Source organism: Rhincodon typus, chromosome 15 (assembly GCF_021869965.1).
Source record: "Rhincodon typus isolate 14 chromosome 15, sRhiTyp1.1, whole genome shotgun sequence".
NCBI lineage: Eukaryota > Metazoa > Chordata > Chondrichthyes > Orectolobiformes > Rhincodontidae > Rhincodon > Rhincodon typus.
In genome coordinates this window covers 26128846-26156726 of record NC_063346.1, presented here as the reverse complement: position 1 = coordinate 26156726, position 27881 = coordinate 26128846, and the positions used below count along the sequence as shown (strand labels likewise).

Sequence of the window (27881 nt, the reverse complement as noted above, 5' to 3'; positions counted from 1 at the left end):
AGGAAAGGTAGACTTAGCAGTGAGTTACGATTCTCAGTGAGAGATGGAACATTACTAGAATGAACATACTGATACCAGAATGTTTAGTTGTCAAAAATTCTCAGTTTTATTTTTACCACTAATTAAGTTTCTCATGTAAAAATAACAAAACACAGGTATACATGGGTAATTAATAAAATGAGTGGAACACATTTTTGAAAGAGAAGGGAGAAGCTACATTCCCGGAGCTACCATTAAATCAGCCAACCTCCATTGGAAAATTGGATCAGGTAACAGGCCACCTACTCAACAGGGGTACATTAATATGCAGACAACTAGTCAATCTTTAAAATACATCAACTAGTTTTCCAAATGGCCTAGCATTTAAGCACATCATCATCAGCACCTGTTAAGAAATGTTCCAAATGACAATGCTTTCCCATACCTTGATGACTGCTTTGTACTGGTCAAACCACAAGGGAAGAACAAGCTGCATCTTTTATATATCCACACACACAAACATATTGTAGCAGCTCAAATTTTATCAGCATGGTGACTCAGTGGTTAGCACTGCTGCCTCACAGCAGCAGGGATCTGGGTTTGATTCCACCCTTGGGTGACTGTGTGGAGTTTGCGCATTCTCCCTGTGTCTGCGTGGGTTTCCTCCAGGTGCTCCGGCTTCTTCCTACAGTCCAAAGGTGTGCAGGCTAGGTAGATTGGCCATGCTATATTGCCCCTAGTGTTCAGAAATGTGTAGATTAGGTGTGTTAGCCATGGGAAATGCAGGATTACAGGGAAAGCGTAGGAGGATGGTTCTGGGTGGGATGCTTTTTGGAGGTTCGGTGGGCTGAATGGCCTGTTTCCACACTGTAGGGATTCTATGACGAGAGGTAAACCAAGCACTACCAAGACTTGCTTCCGTAATTTGTATGGGTAAATTATAGCTACTTTCACAAGGCAAATAATGGAATTGCAATGAGTCACGAGCATGGTAAATCAGACACTTGCCAATTACATTTACCCATTCTGAATTCGCACTTTCTGCTTCCTTGATGTTGAAATCCTGAATTATTTATAAAACTTTTTCTTAATGAGTAATTTTCTGTTGCAGCTGATTGCCCAGGGCACTGTGCATGGAAGCCTTCAAGGTGAGCACAGTTTTAAAGCTGATGGAAATCGGACAAGGCACACTGTTGTGTAGTCCACTCCTCATTTTAAAGTCTTACATTCTGTACTTTTATATTTGGAATATAAATTTCCATGCCCACAACTTTACTAGAAACTGCCTAGGTAAACATTAATTAGAGACCTTGCCAATAATGTTACCACCACCTCTTTGTTAGGAATGTACACTTACAGCTTAGAAGCTTTTCATGGGCAGTACGTGTTGTAAACATGTGCACAGGTACTTAAAAGGAAAGTTTAGACAAGGTATTTTAATGAATTAGGTATAATTAATCCCTTTCCTAATCAACTTTATGTCTCCTGCATTTTATATGTAACATTAACTATTTATTGACTTGAGTTAGAAATTTGTGAATCTGTACCTTGACCGCAACTGTTAATTTTCAGATCTTTCTGTAACATCCAACTAGACCCAATTTTTTAAAGCTTTAAATTTATGAATTGAAAGAAAATACATGTTTTTACGAAACTGAGTCAACCCATAACCCCTCCATTGAACATCTCATCTTCTTCAATTCTTTCTTCTTGCACATTTAATCTATTGGGTTGTGACTGTGCTTTTAGCTTCATGGGCCCAAAAGCCTGAATTCTCTTACTACCTTCTCTTTCCCTTTTATCAGCTTTTATAAAACACTTTAAAACCCATCTCTGTGACCAATCTTTTGTTCTAGCCTTACATGCTTCAATTTAAACTGTGTTTTTGATAAAACTCATGTGAAGATGCTTGTAATATTGATGCTGTATTTACACATGTTGTTGTTTACAGCTTTAGGAATCAATGAAGTTCCAAACTATGTTTTCTGCTTTTACTTCAGACCTTATTCCCTTTATCAGCTTTGGCACTCACTCCAACCCTACCACGAAAGCAGTTTGCAGGTAATCAAAACGAAGCCCATGGGAAGTGAAACCAAACATTAGCAAATCTTAACGTACATATTTTCTCTGAATCAGTCACATCATGGACAGTTTAACTTACTAGATTATCCTCGGGTTAAATAAAAATGTAAGCAAAAGAAATTAGCTACTTTTTTTCCCTGACATTTTCCGCTGGAGATAGCACATATTCAATGCAGAAGTATGGATAAATGTACAGACAAGTATCGAGTAATGAAGGAGCAGTGCCAAACTTCTCTTTTTGCAATATTAGTAGAATAGTGATGCTGAATATGCTGCTAACATCTGCCATATCCTGGCACCCAGCATGACAAAAATTGATACAGATATGTCTTATTTGTTACTACTTGTACAGAATCTTCATCATTGTGACCTATGGAGATTTTACCTTCTTCACAAAAATATATTAACTTGCAAGACCGTATGACTGTAATGTAGACATTCATTTATCTGGGCAGTGCTTCAAAGATTTACTTTTGAATCTTGTTGTTGTTGATTTTCCATTTTAAAATCTCAGATGTTAGTAATTTATCTGTAGTATTGTAATAAATTCCATGTAAATACTTGAATGCAGCAGCTACAAATATTCCACTGCCAAAAACATGAAATATTGTGGCCAATGTAACATTTGATAAGGCATAATAATTACAAAAATCCAGATGCAGCAATTAAATACAGCTCCAAAACATAAGCAGAAAAAAGTTGAATTTTTTGTAAGAAGTTCGTATGAATATACAGAATTTAAAATAATTGTTCAGAATAAATCCTCTCTATACAAAAGATATGTGACTATTTAAACCTCTTGCTGCAGCAAAATGACGAACAGTATATAGCAATATTCACTACATAAATGCCAAAAGACAACACACAGTAATTATAATCATTGAATTCAGAATGACCAAACCAATTTTACAGGCAATCTGACAGCATAATTCTCCAATTAACTTAAACGATAAAAATGTTAAACTATACAGAATACTAATAATCACCTTTTGTCAGGAGAGTCTCAAGTGAACAGCAATATTCAAGCTTTAACTAGCACAAACACAGAAATTGCTGGAAAATCTCAGTGGGTCTGGCAGCATCTATGGAGAGAAATCAGTTTCGAGGAAGGGTCACTCAGCCCGAAACATTAACTGTGATTTCTCATCACAGATGCTGCCAGACCTGCTGAGGTTTTCCAGAAATTTCTGTTTTCGTTTCTGATTTACAGCATCTGCAGTTCTTTCGTTTTTGTTCAAGCTTTAACTACATGGTAGCTAATCTAAACGGGCAAGGACAGACCCTAAGCTGGATCCCACAAGACTTAGAAAAACAATTTAGAGGGGTGATAATGTAAACAACACAAGATGAACAGTTTACTGCTCATGGACTTAGCAAGTGAAAGACAGGTCACCACAAATTTTAATTTGAGCATGGTAATGTTCGAATCTTCCAGCTTGGTTACAATTTCACAAGACAATATTTAACTTCAGAAACACAGTGAAACCAAAAAGCTATTTTTCCCCACATATTTGGTTTTCACCTTGATCTTGTCTATTAAATTAAAGCCACATAGGTAATGGTAAAATCCATCATAAATGATTATCCTATATCTGCAGCAATGCAGTCCTCAATCAATGCAAATCGAATTCAGTGAATGTCTGAAATGATCAACCATTCACAGTGGCTAGCAGTCACGTTTGCTTAGAATGAGACCATGAGCCTCTTAGAAGAGTTGACAGAAATTGAAGAAATAATGATAAAGAATAATGAACCTTACCTCAAGATAATATTACTACTATAAGGTCAATGCCAATACCAGACTTCAATGGAAAAAAAAATTAATTACAGAAAGCTTTGGAAATCAAGAAATTTTCTGGAAATTCAGAAGAGACTATTGAATAGAGAAAAGATTAACTTTATTTGCACAAATCAGAAAATAGAATCAATCACACTTAAGTAGCAACAGTGGAATTTGTAATCCAATTTTGTTTCAAATCTTCACCAAAAGCATTCTGCATCAGAGATCAGTCAAGTTAACAAGGCACCTTTGAGAATTTTCCCCCATTGTTTCTTACTTGAAAGAATTTTGGGATTGTGTTATGGTTAAAAATTGCATTTTGAAACAAAATAATTTATACAGGATTAAATAAAGTCAAATGCTGCAGGCTTTGAAGCTAGATGAGTTGCTATGTGATATTCACAAGAATTAGAGCTAGTTGCTTGGTCCCAGGCAATTCCAAGATAGCCTTCCTGGTCTTAAAAACAAATCAGCAGAAGGCCTTACTAAGCTCAAAACACGAAGTAGCAGTTAATTTAATTCACAGGCCTACCATGACGAGAAACCCAGCTGTACATCTCTCCTCTTCTCCAACAACCTACACCTGCTCCTCCTTCTCACCGTCCCTGTGGAGACATGAAGGAATTTATATGGCTAGCCAGGATAAAAAAAGGAGACAAGAAACTGCAAGTTGTAAGGCCAGGGCCAGCAGCTGCAAAAGATCAATGTTGTCTGCAGCAGAAGTTGCCTTGAAGGAAAAGTGATGACAAAAGAAAACAGTCAACAGTATTGTTTATTATTGCTCTTACTTTTTTGTGGACAGAAGTAGGTTTGAGATAATAAGGAGAACTTGCTATCTCTATGTTCACTTAATGCCCATTAAATAAAGCAACTCAACAATTCAGATATGGCCTTCTTTCATTAAGAGTTTCCCAATTAAGTATTGAATAGTTCAAGAAGGAAATAAGGCAAGTGAGAAAGTACAGCATCCAGTTCAGGTCACAAATAGATCTAAATGAGTAACAATATGATAAATATTGGACAGTACATATGTGTCTGAAACACAACACACAGATTGTTTAAGGGAGTGATCAGCTACAACGCATCACAGAATATCTAAGTTAGATGCTTAATACATTAGTATTCATGATCATAAGAATCAATAATTTACAAACCATGATCAGTTTGAAAAAGTTAACTATCCAGCACACCCGTATTATTCTTACTTGAGTGCTTAAATGTTACATTTATTTAGGTCATTGCATGAAAGACTTCAATAAGAATTGGTGGTTTAAAATGGAACTTTTAGAGGATGGAAATAAATTTTGTGGGGTTGTCAATTTTTTCAAATATATTGTCATTCTACACCAATTTAGGTCTGCGCATATAATTAAAAATGAAATGGGTTCAGGTTTCAGATTTAGAATTTCAAGTCGCTAAACTAATTTCGGTATACAGTAAAAGTAATTAAGAAAATCAAAAGTTACAAAGATTGATAATTATAGTACTAGCGAAGAATATGCACACTTATAGGCAAATATTTTCACATTTGCATAAAATTCAAGTCCCCTTGAAATTACCATGTTATAACCAATTAAATTTGGTTCATTTATTAAAGGAACATTTGAACTCTCCTTTAGGTTTATTTTTGTTCCAGCACTTACCAATAAATAGACTGAATCTTTCTTTCAGACAAGGAGGCAATAGATTTACCAGAGTCAGCGCAGTTTCCGAAATCCTGCAGACTCAGTCCAAACTGCTTTCAATTCAGTGACAAAATATGGCCATCACCTGAATCAATGAAAGGTATGACTGCATGAGCTGCTTCATACAGCCTATAGTTACCAAGGACGACCATATGGGAGAACTGTTCCAAATTAGAGTGCAGGCATTCTCAATTTTATCCTAGCGAAGCAAACCTTTCAATTTGGTCACCACTAAGCTCTCCAGTTTACATAAAATACAAAGGTACTTAACACGTTTCATGCTAGCTGTTTGTGTGGCAGTTCCTCTTTAGTCTCCTCCCTCTCCTGGTTCCAGTCCTTCAGACCTTCAGGTAAAGTGGTGTCCTCTTCAAAGCTACCAGTACCTTCAACAAATTCTTCGTAAGTGGATTTTTCTGAAAATGGTCGAGGTCCCAAAAGATCAATCATGTCACTTTTATCGAGTACTTCCTTCTCTAGTAATCGTTCAGCGACCTGATAAAAGAAAAAGACAAACAAGATAATTAGAGATCTCAAATCAGTGAGTAATGTTCCACACCTGGGAGGCAAGAAAATTTGCAGAAAAGCTTGGTGCTTATGATTCCAAATTGCTACTTTGTTGCCATCTGCCATCAGCTGGTATTGTCAATAAAACCCATTATTTTGGGCAACTGAAATTTGAGTTTGTTTTGTTGCTTCAGAACTCTGGGAATTCCACTGGTCTATAATATTTAGTGTCAGAAAATATGTTCACATTCTGTAGTTCTCCCAACCCCTTTTGAATGGCTTACTTGAAGGCAGTTTACCCACTATAAGGGAGAAAGTAAATTTAAAAGTAAACATCTTCAAGGTCTTATGTGCAACTGGGAATGATAGTTTTGTGCTTTTTGAACTTGGCAATTCAGGCTACAAACTGAAGAATGGAACAGTTGAAAAGATTTTCTTTTGAACATTAAATGCATTCTTTTGTTCAGTTCTCTATACAAAGGTTACAAATTAGAGGGAAAAATTATAATGGAATGTAGTAAATTACAGCATTAATCAATTCAATTGGCCTCAGTCAAAGACCCTTCTCAGTATCTGCTGCCAGCTTAAATACATAATGGATGAATTTTTTTACATTTATATAAATTAGAACTGAAATATGTAAACACAACCATTGGTAACAAGGGCAGGAATTAGAAGTATAATAAAGCTTGAAAAGTGTAATAGAACCAACTATGAAGGTTTTACAGGTTAAACACTGAGCACACTTTTTTATTTATAATGGTGTGACAGATTTGGCTTGGATAGCATTTATTGTCCATCCCTAACTGACCTTACAGCGGTGAGCTATCTTTTAGAATCGTTGCAGTTCACGCGCTGTTGGCACATCCACAACAGTGTTAGGGAAAGAGTTCCTGGATTTTGATACCGTGAAGAAATAGCAATATCGCTTGGACAGGAACTTTCACCTGAATGTGTTTCCATTCAAAAGGTGTTGACTAAGGAGCCTTGGTGGATTTCTGCAGTGCATCGTTTAGATGGTCCACACTGTCACTGCTGTCTGTTGGTGCTGGACTGAGTGTTTATGAATGTGGAACCAATCAAGCACGTTGCATTGCCCTGCATGCTGTCAAGATTCATGAATATTGTTAGACCTGTACTCATTTAGTACAGTAAGTGAGCATTCTATCACTTTCTGACTTGCGACTTGTAGATGATGGGCAGGCATTGGGGAGTCAAGAGATAAGTTTACTACGCTGCTGGATTTCTAGATTCTGACCTGCTCTTGTAGCCACAGTATCTATACAGCTAGTCCAGTTCAGTTTCTATAGTAACCCCCAGGATGTTGACAAGAGGGGTTTCAGTGATGCCAGCGCCGTTTACTGTCAGGGAATAATAGCTAGATCCTCTCTTGGTGGAGACGGTTAATGACTGACACTTGTGTTTGTGAATGTTACTATCACTTTACTGCCAAAGCCTGGATACTAGAATACTGGATGTCTAGGTTTTGCTGCATTTAGAAATGGACTGCTTCATTATCTGAGAAATCTGAATGACACTGAAACTTGTGCATTCATCAGCAAACATCCCCTTCTGACCTTATGATAGAAGGAAGGTCATTGATATAGCAGCTGAAGATGGTGGGATCTGATGCAGAGGAACTCCTGCAAAGCATCCTCCAGCTGAGATGACTGACCTCCAATAACCATATCTTCCTTTGTGCTAAGTATGTCTTCAATCAGTGGAGAGCTTTCCCTCTGCCGACTGAGGGGTCATTGGTATTGTAAGCAAGGAAATGGCAGAATGTTATTTCTCCAAAATTATTTGGAATTTAGTAACATCTCAAGAGAAACCAGAATGATTTACCAGTTGGTAAATTTCAGGAAAGTGAAATATGAAGAATAGTAGTGTGGAGGAAGACAATCTGATAGTGCATAATTCCTGCACTAGTAACAATACAACCAATTACCTTTTCAACTTCCAGTTGCTTCTCTTTCAACAATGCCACAGTTCTCTCATTTGCTGTACCAATAAGAGCCCGAACCTCTTCATCAATAATCTGTGCTGTGGTCTCACTGTATGGCTTTTCAACAACTGTATCACCTTGTCGTGGAAGGTCGAAGGAAACTTGCCCAAGTTTTGTACTCATACCAAACTGAACAATCTGTAAAACAGGAGGAAAAAAAAATTCATAAATAGATCAGAACTCCCAGATAGAAAGAATACCAAATGAATTGCTGAGTCATATGGAGCAGATGTGACAAACTCAATTTCCAACTTTTGCTGAACCAGCTGATTAGGTGCAGAGTTCCTACAACAGCTTCATGAAACTTGATGATTATGCATTACTATAAAGTGCAAAATTCCACAGTAAAGGTTCATCACTTACAGGATTGTTAAACAAGTTACACATTCTTTAAATAATTAATAGCATAACTGAGTAAAGCTAAATAAATACACATTAGAGCAGGACTTTCTTGCTTTTCGTATCATTATGCACAAGTCAGCATTTATCACATGGTGATAGCCTCCTGAGATAACAAAACTGTTTGAAGATTCAAGAATCCTTCTGGTCCTCCAAAAGTATCTAATTGAAACATACATACCAATGGGTATAAAGCAAAATTCAGATTGATACACAATGATCTCAATTTTAGGAAAGGAGGTGATGGAGCAAAGTTTGAAGGTACGGGGTGTGAATATGTAGTTTTGGTCTTCCTAATGCTATAGATAATAGAACATTCCATTTGGGTCAAGCACTTTGCTAAGAGGCCAGCAGAGTATCATAAGCTCAAACAAGGAATCTGCCTTCGTGCATGCAGATAAGGTTACTAAAAGGTAAAGGTGCAGTCATAGTTTTTTATTATTACTGGTTCCAGCCCAATAGTCAAGAGTTCACATGGAAGATCCTTGCAGTGGCAGCATTATTTGGCCAAAGAAGCAATTTCTGAAATGCTTTGTCTAACTGGAATCCAAACGAGAGAAGTCTCAATAAGCTGATAATAGAAAAAAGATTTTGGAGGAGGATTATATGATTGACCGCACAGGTTTTGGAGAATGAGGAGAAATAAAGGATTATTGCCACGTATATACTACGTGACTTTCTTCAGGGCTAAATCAGTGGTGTGGAAGGGGCCATAACTTGATAGAAGGATTCAACCAAAAAGGTTGTTGCAGAGACAGGATTGGAACAAGGAGGAAAAAAAAAAATATTTCAGAAATATTGGAGAAAATTGGGAAAGGGGAACTGAAGGAAATTATCATCAGCAAAAAACAAAACAGTGCTAGAGAAATTAATGGCACTGAAAGCTGATAAATCTCTTGGGTCTGATAATCTATATCCCAGGATATGACAAAAGGTGGCCACTGAAACTGAGGATGTATTGGCTATCACCTTTAAAAATTCCGTAGATTCTGGAACAGTCTTGGGAGACTGGAGGGTGGCAAATGTAACTCCAATATTTAAAAAAGCAAGAAAGGAGAAATTGGACATTACAGAGCAATTAATCTTGACATCAGTGGTAGGGAATATACTGAAGTCTACCATTAAAGTTGTGATAACAGAACACCTAGAAAATATCAACGGAATTATGTAAAGTCAGAATGGATTCACAACAGTGAAATCCTGTTTGAGAAATATACTGCAGGATGTCACTCGCAGACAGATGAGAGACATCAGCTTGATGTGGTGAATTGGATTTTTTAATAATAAAGTTCTTAATAAAGTCCCACCTCAGAGCTTAATGTGCAAAATCAAAGCACACGGGACTGTTGGTAATATATTTGCATGGACTGAGAATTTATTAGCAGACAGAAGAGACTAGGGCCGAGCAAGTCATTTTTGGAGTGGAAGGCAGTGATGAGTGGAGTTGGATTTCTAGAGGTTATCTAGAATGCTTAAGGGGAGAGAACAGGAATATGACATTGAGAGAAGGACCAGCCATGATCACGTTGAATGGTGGAGTAGCTCAATGGGTCAAATGGCCTACTCCTGCTCCTAATTTCTTTGTTTCAATGAGATGGGAGAGGTGCTAGTGAGGACCAAGATCTCTGGATTGCAGATCCTTATTTTTAAAAGTGTGAGACAATACCTAAAGAAAGAGGACCTTTTACAACAATGAGCAAAAGTAGAACCGAGAAAAGGCAATCAGGATATCAGTGTGAAAAGGGGCACATGTGCACAGAGGAGTGAAAGACAAAGAGGAGAAATGAAGAAAAAGACAAGCGTTCAAAGAGTGGTAGAGAACAAAGAATAGGAAGGTCTAACTTAGGTGTGAAGGAGAAGCCAAAGCAGGTTGCTGCATGATCGGTTTCTTGGAGATGAAGGAAGCTATGAGCTCAGAAAATTTGTTGCCAGAGATGAGCAAATCAGAAGAGTTTGATAAGATAGTTGCTACTGACAGCCACATCCTGTGAAAGAATAAAAAATGCCAATTCAATCACTTAGCAAGGTAAAGTTGGATAGCATTTGCCACTGCATTGAAAATACTCTCTCTTTAACTGCACTAATTAAAATTGAAATCTCTTGACATCAAAAATTAACGTCCATGTCAAACCATTAAATTTTGTATCTCAGTTCTCAGACAACCTATATTAACCATGGCTCTGTTCAGTGATGAAAATAATGTTACAAAAATAACTACCACATATTAAAGCATTAATATTAGTGATAACATGTCTCCAAAAAAATGTAACCATTGGCTCTACTCCACCAGGATGAAAGAATGAAATGTAAGTGAACAATGTACAACTTTGCTTCTCCCAGGAGAAAAAGTACAAGGAGGGTGACCTCCTTTCCCAAGTGACTCATTTGAAACTGAAGAAACTCTATTTGACGAGCTCCAGAATGATTGGCAGATCAAACTGGGATTCAAACTCTGGTCTTTTGGATGGACATCCTTAGTTGGAACTCATACTTTTCCAACTCCAAGGAAATAATTGAGATGATAATGAGATATGAAAGAAGGTTTTACCTGGGCATAGGCACTCTGTGTGATTTTTTTCAGATCATCCTGAGCACCTGTTGTGATGCGTTCAAAAAATATCTGCTCAGCCACTCGACCACCAAGCATCATGCACATGCGATCAAAGAGCTGCTCTTTTGTGTAAAGGTATTGCTCTTTAGGCAAGTACTGCGCATAGCCAAGACCTTTCCCACGAGGTATAATAGAGACCTGCAGAAACAGCCAGACATTATATATCTAAGGATTTAAAAATTTCAAGATAAGACATTACTTCCTTAAATCTGACCTATAATTTGTTACACTGAGTGATCATAAACCTTCAATACACACACAGGAACAATCTACTTCAAATGCTTTTCACTTAGAATGTTTCCATATCTTTAGCTTCACTATTAAAACATGAGCTGAAAATATCTTGAAAGCTTTCTTGGCGATAAAAAAAGGATCAAAAATAAATGAAAAGAATTGTTCTATATTTTTCCAATTTGGTAATTAGAAACAAGGTTGGTGCAATCACAATCTGAATTTGACAAAATGGGAAGAGCATATAATTCAGAAATTAAACTGTTTGGTGTTTTTTAAAACACTGATATCATACAATGCAATGGATATTATTCCTTGGTAATCTTTTCCTTTCTTGCCATTAAAAGAATGGTATATCTCTTCCTACAAATGGAAAATCATAAAACTACCCTTTTATCTTCTTTTTGGGTTGTTGTGGTTCAAAATGGCCATTTAGCTTCTACTAACTGGTTACAAATATGAGGTTGCCTACTTGAAACACAGATTAGGTGAAACATTTCCACTCAGAGGGTCCTGAGTTTTTGAAACTCTGTTCCTTAAAAGATGAGAGAAGCAGTGTCCCTGTATAATTTAATGGCAGAAGTAGATAGATTCTTGATCACCAAAAGGGTGAAAGCTTTTCAGAGGTAGGCGAGAATACGGATTGAGATTAATCAGATTAGCCATAATCTTGATGAACAGCAGAGCAGGCTTGAGGGCCTTAATAGCCCACTCCTGCTCCTAATTTGTATGTTCATATTCAAGAAACATATAGCAAAAACTGTGCTAATTCTCACTTAATTCATCATTTGTTTTTATAATATCTTGTTCCACAAATTCTTCCATCTTTGAAAGAATCAATCTTTCCCATTTAGTATAAAAACAGAAATTGCTGAAGAAACTCAGTGGGTCTAGTAGCATCTGTGGAGAGAAAGCAAACTCAACGTTCCAGGTCCAGAGACCCTGCTGCAGAACTTCTCTCCACACATGCTGCCAGACCTGCTGAGTTTCTCCAGCAATTTCTGTTTTTGTTTCAGATTTGCAGTTCTTTGTTTCTTGTTTCCTATTTAGTATGTTCGTCAAGCAAACAATTTGAGAATAACAACTTTCAGGCGAGATGAATCAAAGTGTAAAGCCGGAAAACTTCCATTCATTCGCACAAATTATTACTCAATTGAACTGTGCTACCGAGTTCTTATATCCTATTTGGTGTCAAAATATTCACTCATACTTTTCTTCAAAATAGAAACATCAGTGATTGTTGTTTACTTTAAGTAGAGGGTCTGCATGTTCCAAGAACCAGCCAACAACAGCATGTCCAGCCTCATGGTAGGCAACAATTTTTTTCTCATTAGGCTGCAAGACCTGTGTTTTTTTCTCTAATCCTAAAATGAAGCAAAGAACAAAACGCAATCAGCAAAAGAAAGATGTAGATTTAAATGGATAGATTGTTCAGGGAAATTTTGGTTTTGTTATGGACCAGACCAAACCCCCTCAAAATATATTAAGAAGACAGTCTACGCACTAACGTTTTCTTAATTTAAAGCTAAGTGTGAGGCACTGCATTCCGGATGAAATTCAATTGGTCAAACTATTAACTTTAAGCAAAGAGATAGTAGGAACTGCCAATGCTGGAGAATCTGAGATAACAAAGTGTAGAGTTGGATGAACACAGCAGGCCAAGCAGCATCAGAGGAGCAGGAAAGCTGACGTTTCGGGTCTAGACCCTTCTTCAGAAACTTTAAGCAAAACACACTTTAGTTTTGTACTACAGTTAAAGTACAGACAAAATAAAAATAAAAGAATTGGCTTAACCGTAACCCTATCGAAATGCTTAACAAAACAATACGTATATTAACTACTACTAATTAACTGTTCCAATACAGCAACATCCCATAAATACACCCTTGGCAAAGGTAAATTCAGTAAATAGATTGTCTCACATGCAATCCTAGCAGCAGAAAGAGAACCCTAGCTTTTAGCTGTAACACAGAGAGGAATAAGAGCTTCCACATCCAGCTTTCAGATCCCAGCAACTGCTGATAGCTAAAACTAAAAATCTTGGTTTTGTGGGAACTTGACTCCACCCTGGCTGCTCCTATTGTTCCAACTTTTAAAAAAACACCCCAAGGCCTCACAAGCTGTTTACTCTATTGGCTTTGAGCAGTACTTCTGTCTCTATTTTTCTCCGTAAGAAAAACAGGACAAAATACACCTCTTAAAGCCATAGTATGATCACAGTTTAGATGCTTAGCATATCGTCTCCACTCCTGCTCTACTGCATTTTTGAAATAATATATATTGATGAATGAACTGGATACTTAAGCAATTAAAATCTCTGATGTTCATGAAAAGACAGATTTATTTCAAATATGTTGTGTATATGGGTATATGAATAGGAAGAGGAGTATGGACTAAATACTGCCAAATGGCACTAGATTAATTTAGGATATCTGGTTGGCATGGATGAGTTGGACTGAAGGGTCTGTTTCGTGCTGTACAGCTCTACATCACTCTGAGTGCTGTGGTATACAATGAAGTGGTCAGAGGGTGGCCTTGCCTATAAGGGACAAATAGAGTAAACAACATAGATGGCTGCTTGATTAAATTTTACAAACACAAGTTGTTGACATACAGATTAAAATTGCTCAATGAGGATGATATTTTCATCACATATACATACGGATACAAAATCACAATTCAGAGTCTTCTCTAACTACAAAGAGGCAACAGACGTTATAAACTGACCATGTTACCTAATCCTAACCCTAAGTGCCCAGGCTGGCAAGGCACTGTCTTTGAAATCTATGATCATCCATGGTCACCCATCAGCTCCCATCCTCCACCTCGCCAGTATCTTCTCTTTCACTGCTTAAAATCTCTTTCCTCAATAATTTTAATGCAATCTACAAATTTCATCCAAATGTTTAAAGCACATTGCTGACAATATGACCTAACTTGATTTGTGTTTGAGCAGTATGCTTTTCCACAGATGGAAACCTACCTGCACTTGAATTCCAGTGATCTCAATGCCTCCTGTCATTGGGACTGTCCTGCACACTAGACTACAATGTATGCCCTGATTACTGTCACATGACTTTGCACCTAACTGCATTCTTTTAAGGTAATTTATTTTAACTTGTTGTTACCGACATCCTCCTGCTGCTGTTACCTGCTAAGCTTCAGGGCTGTACTTCTGTGCATACTAGATTCTCAGATTTCATTTGCTGCTATCTTATAACTTGGATAGAAATATGCCTTCTTTTACACTTAGCTGATGAAGCAGCAATGCTTCGTAAGCTTGTGATTTCAAATAAACCTGTTGGACTATAACCTGGTGTTGTGTGACTTCTGACTTTGTCCAACCCAGTCCCACACTGGCACCTGCACATTATAGCATTATTGGGAGATACTATCGCATGCAACGTGCCTGCTATTTAAGTATAAGAAATAGTGTGACAACATAAAGATTACCAGGACTAAACTCCTCATCAAGCCTCAGAAGACAGCCAAAATTAAAGTTGTTACAAGTACAATAAAATGGAAGCAATCATAGGAATTTGTACGATCACAACAGATTTGCTTGCAAACCACCATCCCACAGCATTGCTTATTGTGAAGTCCATGGTCTTTGCTAGTTTTATTCTGTCACTTTCAGAGGGTTGGGACAGGTAGATTGAGCTTGTTGACATTGCTGGAATCTAATATTGCATTGAATTACAAGCTCTCACATTGCTAATTGTTATCATTGCTTTCTATATCTGATTTTGCAGCCGAATTAAGATTATTCATTAAGGAAACACTTCTATCATGCAGACAGAAAGTAAACAGAACCTCAGAAACCAGTAACTTCAAATCATAATCAGCTTTAAAAGGAGGAAACATGCTACTATAGAGTTTCTTTTTAGGAAGGTAAATGTTAAATGTATTAAAGATAGCAATCTGTTCAGGTGCACTTAACTCTCAACAGAATAACTCTAAACTCCCACCATCTAATAGCTCCAAGCTGCAACATTAAGAAAGAAAGAAATTTGGCTTTGATAGACTCTGAGAAGATACTAAACCATTTAGTTCATCAACATTAAAATGCAAATTACTGATATGGTTGAATGTTCTGCATATGTCGAAAAAGATCAATTTAAGTGATTAATCTACAATAGATACATTCGAAGGTTGAGCTCAGGCAGATTTATTGAGAATACACTTGTCTGAAACACCTGCACAGACTGGTTGGGCAATTTCTGTACTGTACATTTCATGACCAATCTACCTAACCTGCACATCTTTGGAGGAAATACTTTCTGTTCAGCAATCATTGTAAGAATGACACAGACGCAAAGAAATGCAAGACTGGCTTTCCTAATCATTGCAAAAGTTTTCCCAAAAACACACTTTCTTCTTATTCTCACTTTTTTCCATGGGTCAAGTAAAGATGACTAATTTTGCAGAGATTTAAGTTCGGTTGATTTCTCGCAAGAACCAAAAGAGTTGAGAGCAGCACAGAATCAAGAATTTAAAAGATCTAATTGTAGTTTTACCAAAAGTTATACAAGTATGGAATAAACAGAATGTTTTCACCAGCAGCTGAAGCTCCAAGTTCCCTTTCAAGATCATAGCTTGCTTAAACAAGCAACCAGTGAAACAGTCATCACCAGTGACCATCACTATTCTGCAATTTGAGAAGCCAAAGAAAAAACTAAGTAGAAAAATCATCAATACAGAATCCCCACAGTGTGGAAGCAGGCCATTTCGCCCATCGAGTCCATGCTGACTCTCTGAAGAGCATCCCACTCAGACCTACCCTCCTACTCTATCCCGGTAATCTTGCATTTCCCATGGCTAATCCACTTAGCCTGCTCATCCCTGGACACTATGGGCAATTTAGCATGGCCAATGCACTTAACAGGAACATCGCTGGACTGTGGCTAAATGCTCAGCAGGCACATTTCAAGTCAATCTCACCTCCAATCACACGTTCTATTGCCTGTTCAAAGTGCTTCACATGGATTGATTCATTTAAATGACGAGCAGCAATCAGAGCAGCTTCATTACATACATTGGCAATATCAGCACCTGCAAAAAACAAAATATTCTATCAGTGTCGAATAGGAGTTATAAAATCTTGATTTTTGTGGATGCTGGGGGTTTCAGCATTAGGGAATAAAAACTGCCTTTTTTCTACCAACTGTCAAGACAGTTAAACTCACTAAGCGTTAGGCAGATAAAGAATCAAATGCAAGATAAAACTACTTCTGCAATGGTCCAATCTTAATGTGAGATGTCTCCTTGTAAAACACAGATTCATACATGGCAATTTAATAGTAAACCATCAGGTTCTGTGTTACAGAGTCATTACAACAGAGAAGGAGACCGTTCAACCCACGAGTCATTAAGAACTACATAAATGTTAACTACACATGTATCAAATAGCGATCCAGCTGGGAGATTTGCACTGCATCATTCTGACATGGATTTAAACCCAACATCCTGAATCACTTTATGATGTGCAAACCCACAAATCACCAAATCTGTCTAAATAATGGTTATGAGTCAATGCCTTTACTGCGACAAAGTCTGCTTTCAAACTGTTGCACTGGTCTGAACTGCAACACTCATTCAACCTTTTCTTTTGTCTCATGAATAACTGGGGAATAAATACATAAGGCCTAGTTATAAATTTGCTTACAAGTTTTAAGCCACAGAAGACTAACTGTATAATTAAGTTCTCTGTCTTTGTCGAAGACTCACCAGTGAACCCTGGAGTGAGTGCAGCTAGTTTACGTGCCAATGTTTCCTTACTGATTCTAGAGTTCATCTTCAATGGGCTGAGATGAACCTTGAAAATTGATGCTCGTCCTTTGATATCAGGTGGACCTGCAAGTCAAAACAAATCCAGTCAAACTTGAGATAAATTACAAAATTGGCTGAGTTCCCAGTGAATAAATGATATCCTAATATATTCAAAACATTGATTAGGTCCTGTAAAACATTATGTTATTTTTGGAATGCACAAAAAATGCATGATGTATTTTACGTTTCTATTTTAGTTATAACAATGTCAATTGTTTAATTTAAGAGAGTCTGAGGCAAGGATCCTAACTGTGACACAAATTTACATGAAACTGTTTATGGCATGAATGCTATCCACTTCATCTTCAGGAATTCTGAAAGAATCACATCATCATTCCTTTTGTACTAAAGCTGCTGTGAAACAGCTAAGCAACATGGGCCAACTATATCCATTTGAAAATGTTGAGGGAAAATGATATTCTTAATGTGGCAAAACAGAACCCAAGATTAAAAGCAAAATACTATGGAAGTTGGAAATCTGAAATAATAACAGAAAGTGCTGGAGTAACTCAGCATGTCTGGTAGCATCCGAGGAGAGAGAAACAGAGTTAGGGTTTCAGTCCAGTATGACTCTTCTTTGGAACTTATTGATACTGATATTTGCTATAATTCTAAACAAGGCAACGCTGAACAATTTAAAATAGGACTCCTCTTTTTAATATTCCTGGGACATAAATAGCATCATTCTTATTTTATGGAAGATCTCCCAATGCCATAAAAGACTTTGGTACAGACACTTGCTGTTCATATTTTAGGTTTCCTAATTCCTTTCTTGTACCATCTAGGCTAATAGCTGGCAACACTGTTCTACACATTAATAAAAACTCAAATTGCACTTATCAAGTCAATTATGTTGCACATGAAAGATTTTTGCTTTTTGATGATTAGTTGAACAATACTGAACATTGCGGGGTAGGGGTTATGTTTTGAACAGAATTGGGAGATTATGCACAACATATGCTTGAATAATCATAAACAAAACCTTCCGTGAATTAGACACTGTAATAGAACGTAATTTTTTTTCCTCCAAAATATTTGTTGATATATTTAAATGGAAAACCTGTGCAGTTTTGTTAATACTGCTAAAAATGAGTTAATCCAAAAGTAAGCATTTTTAATAAAATTCCACCTCTGATCAACTGGATTTGTAATCATTGAAAATGACTGAGAAACTGAACGATCATTTAATAGCTTCTTTGGTGTACACTAGCCGATTTCTTAATAAATCAAGGTCTTTTTGACATGAAAAGATTTTTAACTTTCCATTTTATTGGGAAGGGCCAGATTTAAGTAAATTGAATCTTGAACCAGAACAGAAGATCACAGAAAGCACAAATGCACTGTTTTTGGGTGTAATGCATGTTTAAAATTCTTTTGCACAAATTTGGTTAATTACACTGAACCTGGATGCAGAAACACTACTTTATATATTGAGACTGCACCTGTTTACAGTATACATACAAACAGTAAGCAGTCTACAGCAAAGAAGCACAGAACTTTCCTAACACTACCATGAAAGTTCGAATGCAGTTTAAATCATGCCAAATTAGGAATTTCAAATCAGCTCAGCTACTTAGCTTCTGTAGCAAGAAAGCCTACCACCAATAATTTGATCTTATCCACACTGTAGGAGCTGGCAAAGTAAGTCATGAACTTTGTTAGCTGCCTAATTCATTAGTTGTCAACCTACCAATATAAATTTGTCTATCAAATCGCCCTGGTCTCATCAGTGCTGGGTCAAGGATATCAGGTCGATTTGTTCCTGCCAGAACAACAACATTGGTGCTTGTATTGAATCCTAGCCGGAGAATAAAAAATTAAGATGTTAGGTAAAAGCGTGATCAGGTAAGTGCAAATATAAAACAGTGTTAATATTGATAGAGAAGATAAGTAACGTAATCAAAGCAGTTAGATTGGAAATTTACTGTTGCACAGGTTCAAGCATTTCTTCAAAATCATTCTCAGCTGTCAACTTTCTATACAAGAGGCAAAGTGGCTTATTTTCAATTCCACAAGGTAAAATGAACTTCTTCAAGCATCTATAAACCAACTTTTGCCCATTTTCAAATGTTTTTGATCAGTCTCTATTGCCGCAGTCAATTCTACAAATGAACTACTCACAGAAGCCATCTATAAGCACTTTCCCTCGTGATAATGCTATTTATTTTCAAGACGCGTCCATAGCCAACCTGCCCTCTTGCCAGAATGGGGTTGAACTTTGCTTGCCTGTTGCTCTGACACTCACTATTTCTTGGATTTGCTTTGTATTGTTGGTCTACGCGAGTAATTTGATAGGTGGATGGCCAGAAAAACAACTCTTCTCTCCATATAGTGTTGCAGATGTTACCCTGATGTTAACGTTAGACATGATTCTCACAGTAACCAATATGTATCAAAGAAATAAAAGTACAAAAATTGTCAAACATATCAGCACTTTGTTTCTCTTTTCCAGACTTTAGAAACAAATGCAGATAATGGTTAAAGCATACCTCCATGCACTGTACAGGAATCACATGCCCATTACTTATAGTTTAATTTACTAGCTAGAAATGCAACTCATCACACCTAATTCCAAATTAATGACATGTGGTTAATGCCTAACGTATTGGAGAACATTAGTGTAACCACAGTGCATGTGTGATTATCCTGAATTCATGAAATTAATTGTTCACATTTATATGAATAGGTTTATTTCGGTCTGACAATCTTTTTAAATTCGATTACCAAGGCTACTGACATGCGAGGCGACTGACATTCTGTTAATTAAAATGATCCTGCAGGTTAAAAAATATCGGCTTTAACAATATTAACCACTCTCAAAATTTACAAATAGAAGTGAGACAGCAACTGTAGGGTCACACACAATACAAATACATTCATGGGATTTCATGGCACTGTGAACAGTGAATTCAAGGATATGCTGTTTGGTAAGCAACAGAGAGATTATGCTGTGCACTGTATTAGTGGTGTTATTTAATTACAGGATTTAAACATAACTTTTTTTCTTATCAAATCATACCAGCATTTCCCTTCTGTAAGGCTTGCTGTAAGTTAAAATGAAGGAGTTATCAAAAAGTGTCATGGGAAAAATGTATCAGATGGTTTCAAATTTATAACCAATTGAGAAAAATATAGTAGAAATAAAGGAAATGTATTAATGTAGCTCTTTTCACAACCTCAGGACACCATAAAGAGCTTTGTAGCTAATGAAGTATATTTAAAGTGTAGTCACTGTTGTAACGTAGGAAATGCAGAAGTCAATTTGGACAAGTTTCCACAACAATAAGAATGAAATGACCAGTTTACATATGCTGTTTTAGTTACTGGCCAATGTTTAAAGACGATCAAGGTATTGGAATGAAGCCAACAGCTCTTTTTCAAATAGTACTGTGGGTTCTTTTGTATCTGCCTGAGAGTAGATGAGGCCACAGTATAACATCTCATTTGAAAGTGAGCAGCTCTGATATTTCAGCACTCCTTCATTACTGGACTGAAGTATCAGCCCACATTAGATGCTTAGATTTTTGAATCGGGACCCATCACCACTTGAAACTGAGGTCAGAGTTCTACCCATGGCCGAAAGACAGCATTTTAGATTTTTTTTATTGTTAATTTGAATATACATTCAATGCTTGAAAACCATAAATTGCTTTGATATATTACTTAGCCATGTACTTAACTAACCATACATTTTGAAAGGCCATGAGATGAGATAATAAGTATAATTCAATAGGTTAGAATCATAGAAACTATGCGCAGGAGTAGGCCATTCAGCTCTATCATTCAATACAATCATAGCTGATCCTCTATCTCAAACCCATATTCCCACTTTCTCCAGGGACCCTCTGATGCCTTTAAAAACTAAAAATTTATCTGTATCTTTCTTGATTATATTCAGTGACTTGGTCTCCAGTCATCAATGATAGAGAATTCCACAGGCTGACTACCCTCTGAGTGAAGAAATGTGTCCCAATCTCAATCCTAAAGGCCCTACCCTGTATCCTGAGATTGTGACCCCTGGTTCAGACTACCTAATCAGGGAAAACATCCTTCCTGCATCTAGTATGACTAGCCCTGTTAGAATTTTAAACATTTCAATTAGATCTCCTCTCATCCTTCTAAGTTCAAGTGAATAATGATTCAGTCAAATCAATCTCTCCTCATACATCATTCCTGCCACCCCATGCTATCAGTCAAGTTAACCTCTGCTGCACTCTCTCCATGGCAAGTATATCCTTTCTTCGGAAGGAAGACCAAAACTGTACTCGATATTCTGGACGTGGTCTCACTGGAGCCTATATAACTGCAGTAAGACAGCACTACTTCTGAATACAAATCCTGTTCTAATATACCAACTGCCTTTTTATTGTTTGCTGCACCTGCCTGTCTATTTTCATTGACTTGTGTACAAAGACACCAAGATGCTTGTGTACAGCCACATTTACCAATATACCACCATTTAAATAATACTCTTTCTTTCTGCTTTTCACACTGAAGTGTATAACTTCCCATTTAACCACTACATATTGCATCTGCCCCTGCTTGCCCACTCAACTTGTTGAATCACTTTGAAGCCTCCTCATCTCCTCCTTACAACAAACAACCTTGTCTAGTTTGATATCATCAGTAGTTTGGAAATGTTGCAACTGATTCCCTCATCCATGTCATAACATATATATCATGAATAGCTGGTGGTCCAAGCACCAATCTTTGTGGTACCCAATGAATCACTGCCTGCTTTTTGGAAAAAACTCACTCCGTTTCCAGTCTGTCAACTGATCTGCGATTCAAGTCAATATATTACCCCCTATCACATGCTTTAATTTTGCCCACTAACCTCTTGTGAGGGGCCTTATCAAAAGCGTTCTGAAAATCCAAATACACATCCATTGGTTCTCCTTATCTATTCCCTTAGTTGCAAGCTCAAAAAAAATTCTAATAGATTTGTTAAGCATGATTTCCCTTACATAACTCATGCTAGCTTTGTCCAATCACATTAATGCCCAAATTCTCTGCTTTTCACATATTTTGTAACAAGACTCCAGCATTTTCTCCACTACTGATGCAAGGCTAACTAGCCCGTAAATCTCCGTATTTTCTTTCTCTTGTCTTTTAAACAGTGGGGCTACATTTGCCACTTTCCAATTTGTAGTAACGGCTTCAGATTCTATAGAATTCTGGAAGATGATCACCAATGTATCCAATAATTCCAGGGCCGCTTTCTTTAGTACTCTGGGTTGTAGATTATTAGGCCCTGGGGATTTGTCAGCCTTTAACTCTATTAATTACCCCATCACCATTTTCTTCCTAATACTAATTTTCCTCAATTTTGCAATCTCACCAGGCCCTTGGTTTCTTAACATTTCTGGGAGGTATTTATGCCCTCTTTTGTGAAGACAGGACTGAAAGTTTGAAATCAATTAGGTTGCTATTTCTTTGTTCCCCATTATAGCTCCACAGCTTCTGACAGCAAGTATCCTACATTATTTAGTCCTCACTGATCTTTTTCTCTTCACATCTTTATAGAAGCTTTTATGGTCGGTTTGTGTTTTCCCAGAAATTTTACTGGCATAATCCAGGTCGAAATTACAACTATTTGCAACCCCCATCTTGCAGCACTGGGGGTTGCAAATAGTTGTAGAATCTTGGGTTTTAGTCATAAGGAGGTTTGGAATTTCCCTCCGTCCCACAAATTGATTCTAGCCCAATATCCAGTTTTCAGTGCTTTACCTGTTTGATACTGCAATAGGTGATTGCACTTGTGAATACACTGGACAAATTCAGTACAAAGTTTATCAATAAAAACTAGCTTCAGGTCCTTCGTGTAACCAAGGACTGCACTGCCGGGGGTAGGAGGGAAGAAGGTATTCAACTGTACAGAAAAGTATTACAGGAAATCTGTGACCATGCATTTTACATAAAATCCTTTTAGAGGTAGAATATGCATGCTTGGTATTTTAAAACCCTTAGTTAAAGTCAAATGGATTTTTGCACTATCCAAGTACCAATCATGTCAACATTTATCCTCGTCACATACCATCCATCTCGACCAGTAGCTGATTTAGGGTGTTCTCCTGTTCACTCTGTCCACCAAAGTTTCCTCTACCCCGCTTCCTTCCAACAGCATCAATCTCATCAATGAAGAGAATGCATGGAGCATTTTTCCGTGCCATGGCAAACATGTCCCTCACCTGAAATAGGAAATCACCACTCAACAATTGGCAGGAGCTCCAATGCTTGTTGTCTTAATATGCAATGCTTAAAATAGCAATGTTAATTCATTAATATCCAATTAAACCCATCTAGAACTACTCAGATAACAGCCAAACATACATTACAAATGAATGCAGAAATCAAAATGCGGGTGGTCTTAGGCTGCAAACCTGAAAGTAAGGATTTGTGTATGAGATAAGGTTGGGAAAACAGTTACAAATTGAGTACCCATTGATATAGCAGATGATCTTCAAAACAACAGAGAGGCATTTAAGCCCAAGGCGGTCCACAATTCTACATATTGAGTTACTAGAATGTTACATTATAGCTCTGTTATGTTGTATCCGTTCAACAACATTTCACACTAAAGGTGTATAAACAAAGCTCTATGGTTACAAAACTGGTTGTAGTTGGCTGGGAAATTTGCAGCCTGATTGCTCCACATGGTTAATTACACATGCACAAGGCAGGAACCATACTGCATTTATGCCTCATGTAACTAAAATCGGTGAGCTGCTAGCGTCACTGTTTATTGGCAGCTCTCCTATTGTGTGGGATGGCACAGAAGAGAGAAAATTAGGAGTCTTTGCAGTCATTGAAAACAGATTGTACCTATTTAACAGGAATTGCATTTTGACTAAATTACAAGGTAATGCAGGAATAAGCACCTAAAGTTTTAGCATTGCTCCGGTGGTCAGGTGAGAGCTTATTAGCAGAAGTAAAAGTAAAGTACTTCAGATGCTGGAGATCTGAAATAAAAGTCTTGGAAAAACCCAGGTTTAATGGCATGTGTGGAGTGAAACATAATGTCTAATATAGCTCTTCTTCAGAATGGAAGCAGAATAGTGGGTTAATGCATGCGTCATTATCGCAGCCAGGTCTTGGGCAGGTAAGGGCTTCTAAACCAAGACTCCAGTTCTATCTTTGATCACTTTCTCCTTAAAAATTTCACTCAGAAACCTCACCCTGACCCCACCTCCACCCCAGGCCACAACATTTCAATCAATCCTTTAAACTCACTGCAATACACTTCATTTCCTGCAATAGCTACTGGCCTCGCAATTACTTCCTCACTCAATTGTCATCTTTCATACACCATCCATACCCTTCTACCATGATGGACATACACCTCATTAGCACATGCTAACACAGTATCTTTGTTCTTGCAAGACACACCAGGCACCAAAACAAGGAAGCAGACAAGGACAGGCCACCGTCAATCCACATCTGGAACCCCCATTGAAGCAATGGTAATAAATGGGGTTATAACAGAAGCATAGCAACTGTTGAGTCTGAAGGATTTGTCCTGCAGTATGTCTGGCCATCTCAACACCAGAACAGGGAGACAGCCGGGAAAATGTAAGGCATTCAACCACAACCCAGCAAACTCCAGCTCAAAGATGGGCATCTCACATTCGTAACACAGACAGATTTGAACAGAGAGATTTTCTTTGCAATATTCAAGAGAAAGGGCAGAAGAATGAGATGCCAAGGAACCAGCTAAATAAAAACAGTAAGCTTGCATTCTAAGCCTGCTGCAGAGGACAGGTGTGCAGACTTCAGGGACCCAGCTGTAAAAGCTGACTGATAGCTATCTGTCAGGAACTTCTGAACAAACACTGTCAAGAAAATACGGAGTAGCTCAATTTCAAGCTTAACTGACCACAGTGAACAGTCTCTTCTAGAAGTCCCCAGCAATTCAGAAACTTCCATTCACTCCACGTGATATCAAGAAATGACTGAAGGCAATAACTACTGCAAAGGCTATGGGACCCGACAAGATTCTAGCAATAGTACCAAAGACCTGTGCTCCAGAACTTGCCACACCCCTCGTCAAGCTAATACAGAATACTGCAACACTGGCATGTACCTGACAATGTGGAAAGTTGTCCAGTATTTTCTGTACACAAAACAAAGGACAAATCCAACTTGGTCAATTACCGGCCCATCACTCTACTCTCACTTACCATGTTATAGAAAGGATTGTCAACAGTCCTTTCATGCATTTGCTTTGCAATAACCTGCGCACTGTGCTCAGTTTGAGTTCTGCCAGAGCTACTCAGCTACTGACCACTCTATTTAAATATCTTGATTCAGCTTGTATTTTCTTTTCAGGCACAGGAAAACTAAAACACAATGAATCAAAACGGTATCCAACATAGTTCCAGCTGCAGATCAGGTATGGGCATCTCCACTTGATCTTTGGTCAGCTTTTCCATAGGGTTGCATGTGAATAACAGGCAAAGCTATATTAAAAATTCTTCTCCTATTGACATTTTAGTGCAATTAAAGGAAAAGGCTTAATAAATGGAGGTTGCTCATCTCATGTTTAAGGAAGGATACTGTATAGGATATAGGCTAAAACAAATGCTTGTTGAGCTAAGAAGTATCACTAGAACAAGAAAATCAAGTCAGACAGAAAAACACAAAATGAGAAAATGGGAAAAACAAATAAAATTCACTTCCTTTAGAATATCCATAAAACGTTACTATATTTGCAATAACTGTTCCTCTTTTGCTAGTGTCAAATATAAAGACTTCAGATCTGAGACAAGACATTTTACATCTTTAAAAATTTAAATCTTATTTGATTGCTGTGGGAATGAACAAAAATTGGATGATCAGGAATTTTAAAAACATGTTTTACAAACATTTCACCAAGTAAATTATTCAAAATGGAAATAATTATTCATTATTTTAACAGTTAAATCAAATGCCTCATTACATGAGGTCCACTATCAGCTTTGGTTCAGGTCTGGTTACCAAACTGAAGGATGAAAATGCTTAAAAAAAAACACTCAATTCAGGAGACATATAGCAATTTCCTTTCTTACCCTGGCTGGTCCAACACCAACAAACATCTCCAGGAATTCAGATCCATTAACAGTTATAAAAGGAACATTTGCTTCCCCAGCTGTTGCTTTAGCCAACAGGGTTTTCCCAGTTCCTGGTGGTCCAGACAGAACTGCACCCTGTAACCAATGACAGATCATTACTACAAATACTGGGCATATTTAGAATCAACAACACAACATAGTTTCAAACTCTGCCGAATTATATTTTATCCTCCCTTGGAGATGTTGCAACATAAATTGGACATGGATACTATCTATTTTCTAAATTTTTTAAAGCTTGAAATGGTATATTTTATACTTGTGCACTGCACTATTTCAATAACCTACATGTAAAAACACAACAACTAAACAGGATAATCAAATTGATTTCCTTTATGAATTAATGCTCTGCATGACAATGACCTTTCAGAAAAGCAAAATTTATAATGTAAAAATCAACTGCAGTTCTCATGAATCCTGGGACATTCCAAAGTGTTGCACTGTTCACCTCTAAGGTTGAGATATTCTTGTCCTATTCTTTAATAACCTACAAGTCACAACTATTATCAGACAACTATTGATTCATATGTCAAAACAGGAAGGTTTGCGAGCACTATTTATGTACATTATGGTCTTGTGCTCTTCCTCATGCAAGGCATCATAATTTGAACATTCCTGCAATTAAGATGCCACACTTTTTTCCTGTTGCTTCAAACATTCTTCAGATTATGAATGTAGTTTTGCTTAAAACATTGTTTCCATACCTTTGGGATCTTGGCCCCCAAATCCTGATATTGCTTAGGGTTTTTCAGAAAGTTAACAAATTCCATTATTTCTAATTTAGCCTCTTCACATCCTGCGACATCCTTGAATTTGACATCAATGTCATCTTTCAGCATTTTTGCTGTTGTTTCTCCCACACTGAAGAGTCCACCACTTCGCCCCCCACGGCCTGCTGCCATAGATCCTCGTCGCAGTGTATAGAGCAAAAAGCCGATGAGTAACAGTGTGGGGAATATGCTTAGCATGAATGAACTGCATGAAGTTAAAAAACAGTTTAACAATCAAAAGATTTGAGTTAAAATGATTACATCAAGCTTTGTTACTTTACAAGCCTGCCAATATACAAAAATTGTTGGAAACACACAGCAGGGCTCTGAAGAAAACAGACAAAGTGGCATTTTGGGTGAAAGTTCCTTCCTCTGAAATTAAAACTGAGATGTGGACAGGAAAACTGCTTGAAACCGATAAAACGGTGTTGGAGACATGATCAAGAGAAACAGAAAATCAAGGTTAAGTCATCAAAGAAAGAAGGAATGTGCAACAGTTAAGGATATTAGAGGTCTGGGGAAATGCACAAAATTGGAAAGATGGAAAAATGTAAAGCCTGGGGCGGTCAAGTGTTAAATTGAAACAGGATTAGGAATTTTCCAAGATGGTGGCAGAGTAGCAGCACAACACACAGGTTCCTCAGCCCAGGAGCCCAGAGCTCGTCTACTCCATCTGCTTTACTTTTCTTTCTTTCTATGCTTTTTTCTTAATGTTTCCGTTTATTATGATTCCTCACCCAGTGGTCGCAGGGCTGGTGCACAGCGGAGCAGGACGGCCAGCAGTCAGAGGGGGGGTGTCAGGGTAGAATGGGGCGGCCAGCAGTCACAGAGCTGGAGCGAGCAGGACGGACCGCGGTCACAGAGCTGGAGCGAGCAGGACGGACAGCGGTCACAGAGCT

General features: G+C 37.6%; 1 protein-coding gene across 3 annotated transcripts in view; it reads right to left on the bottom strand.

The window, feature by feature from the left end:
* Positions 1–82: 82 nt before the first annotated feature.
* The window catches only part of LOC109915772 (AFG3-like protein 2), a 45261-nt gene continuing 17462 nt past the window's right edge, over positions 83–27881 (bottom strand). Inside the window, exons 8-18 of one of the 3 annotated variants that reach the window (XR_007263742.1) lie at positions 26917–27187; positions 26153–26290; positions 23143–23296; positions 18796–18903; positions 17004–17129; positions 16218–16328; positions 12525–12640; positions 10983–11183; positions 7979–8173; positions 5485–6018; positions 83–4446 (exon numbers count right to left, since the gene is read on the bottom strand). Coding sequence is in view for 2 of the 3 variants with exons in the window: in XM_020515441.2 (XP_020371030.1) it covers positions 5803–6018; positions 7979–8173; positions 10983–11183; positions 12525–12640; positions 16218–16328; positions 17004–17129; positions 18796–18903; positions 23143–23296; positions 26153–26290; positions 26917–27187 (1636 nt within the window). In the remaining variant the exon portion in view is untranslated. Of the gene's footprint in view, positions 6019–7978; positions 8174–10982; positions 11184–12524; positions 12641–16217; positions 16329–17003; positions 17130–18795; positions 18904–23142; positions 23297–26152; positions 26291–26916; positions 27188–27881 lie in introns of all 3 variants that reach the window. The other 2 variants (XM_020515441.2, XM_048605646.1) reach the window with 2 other exon arrangements.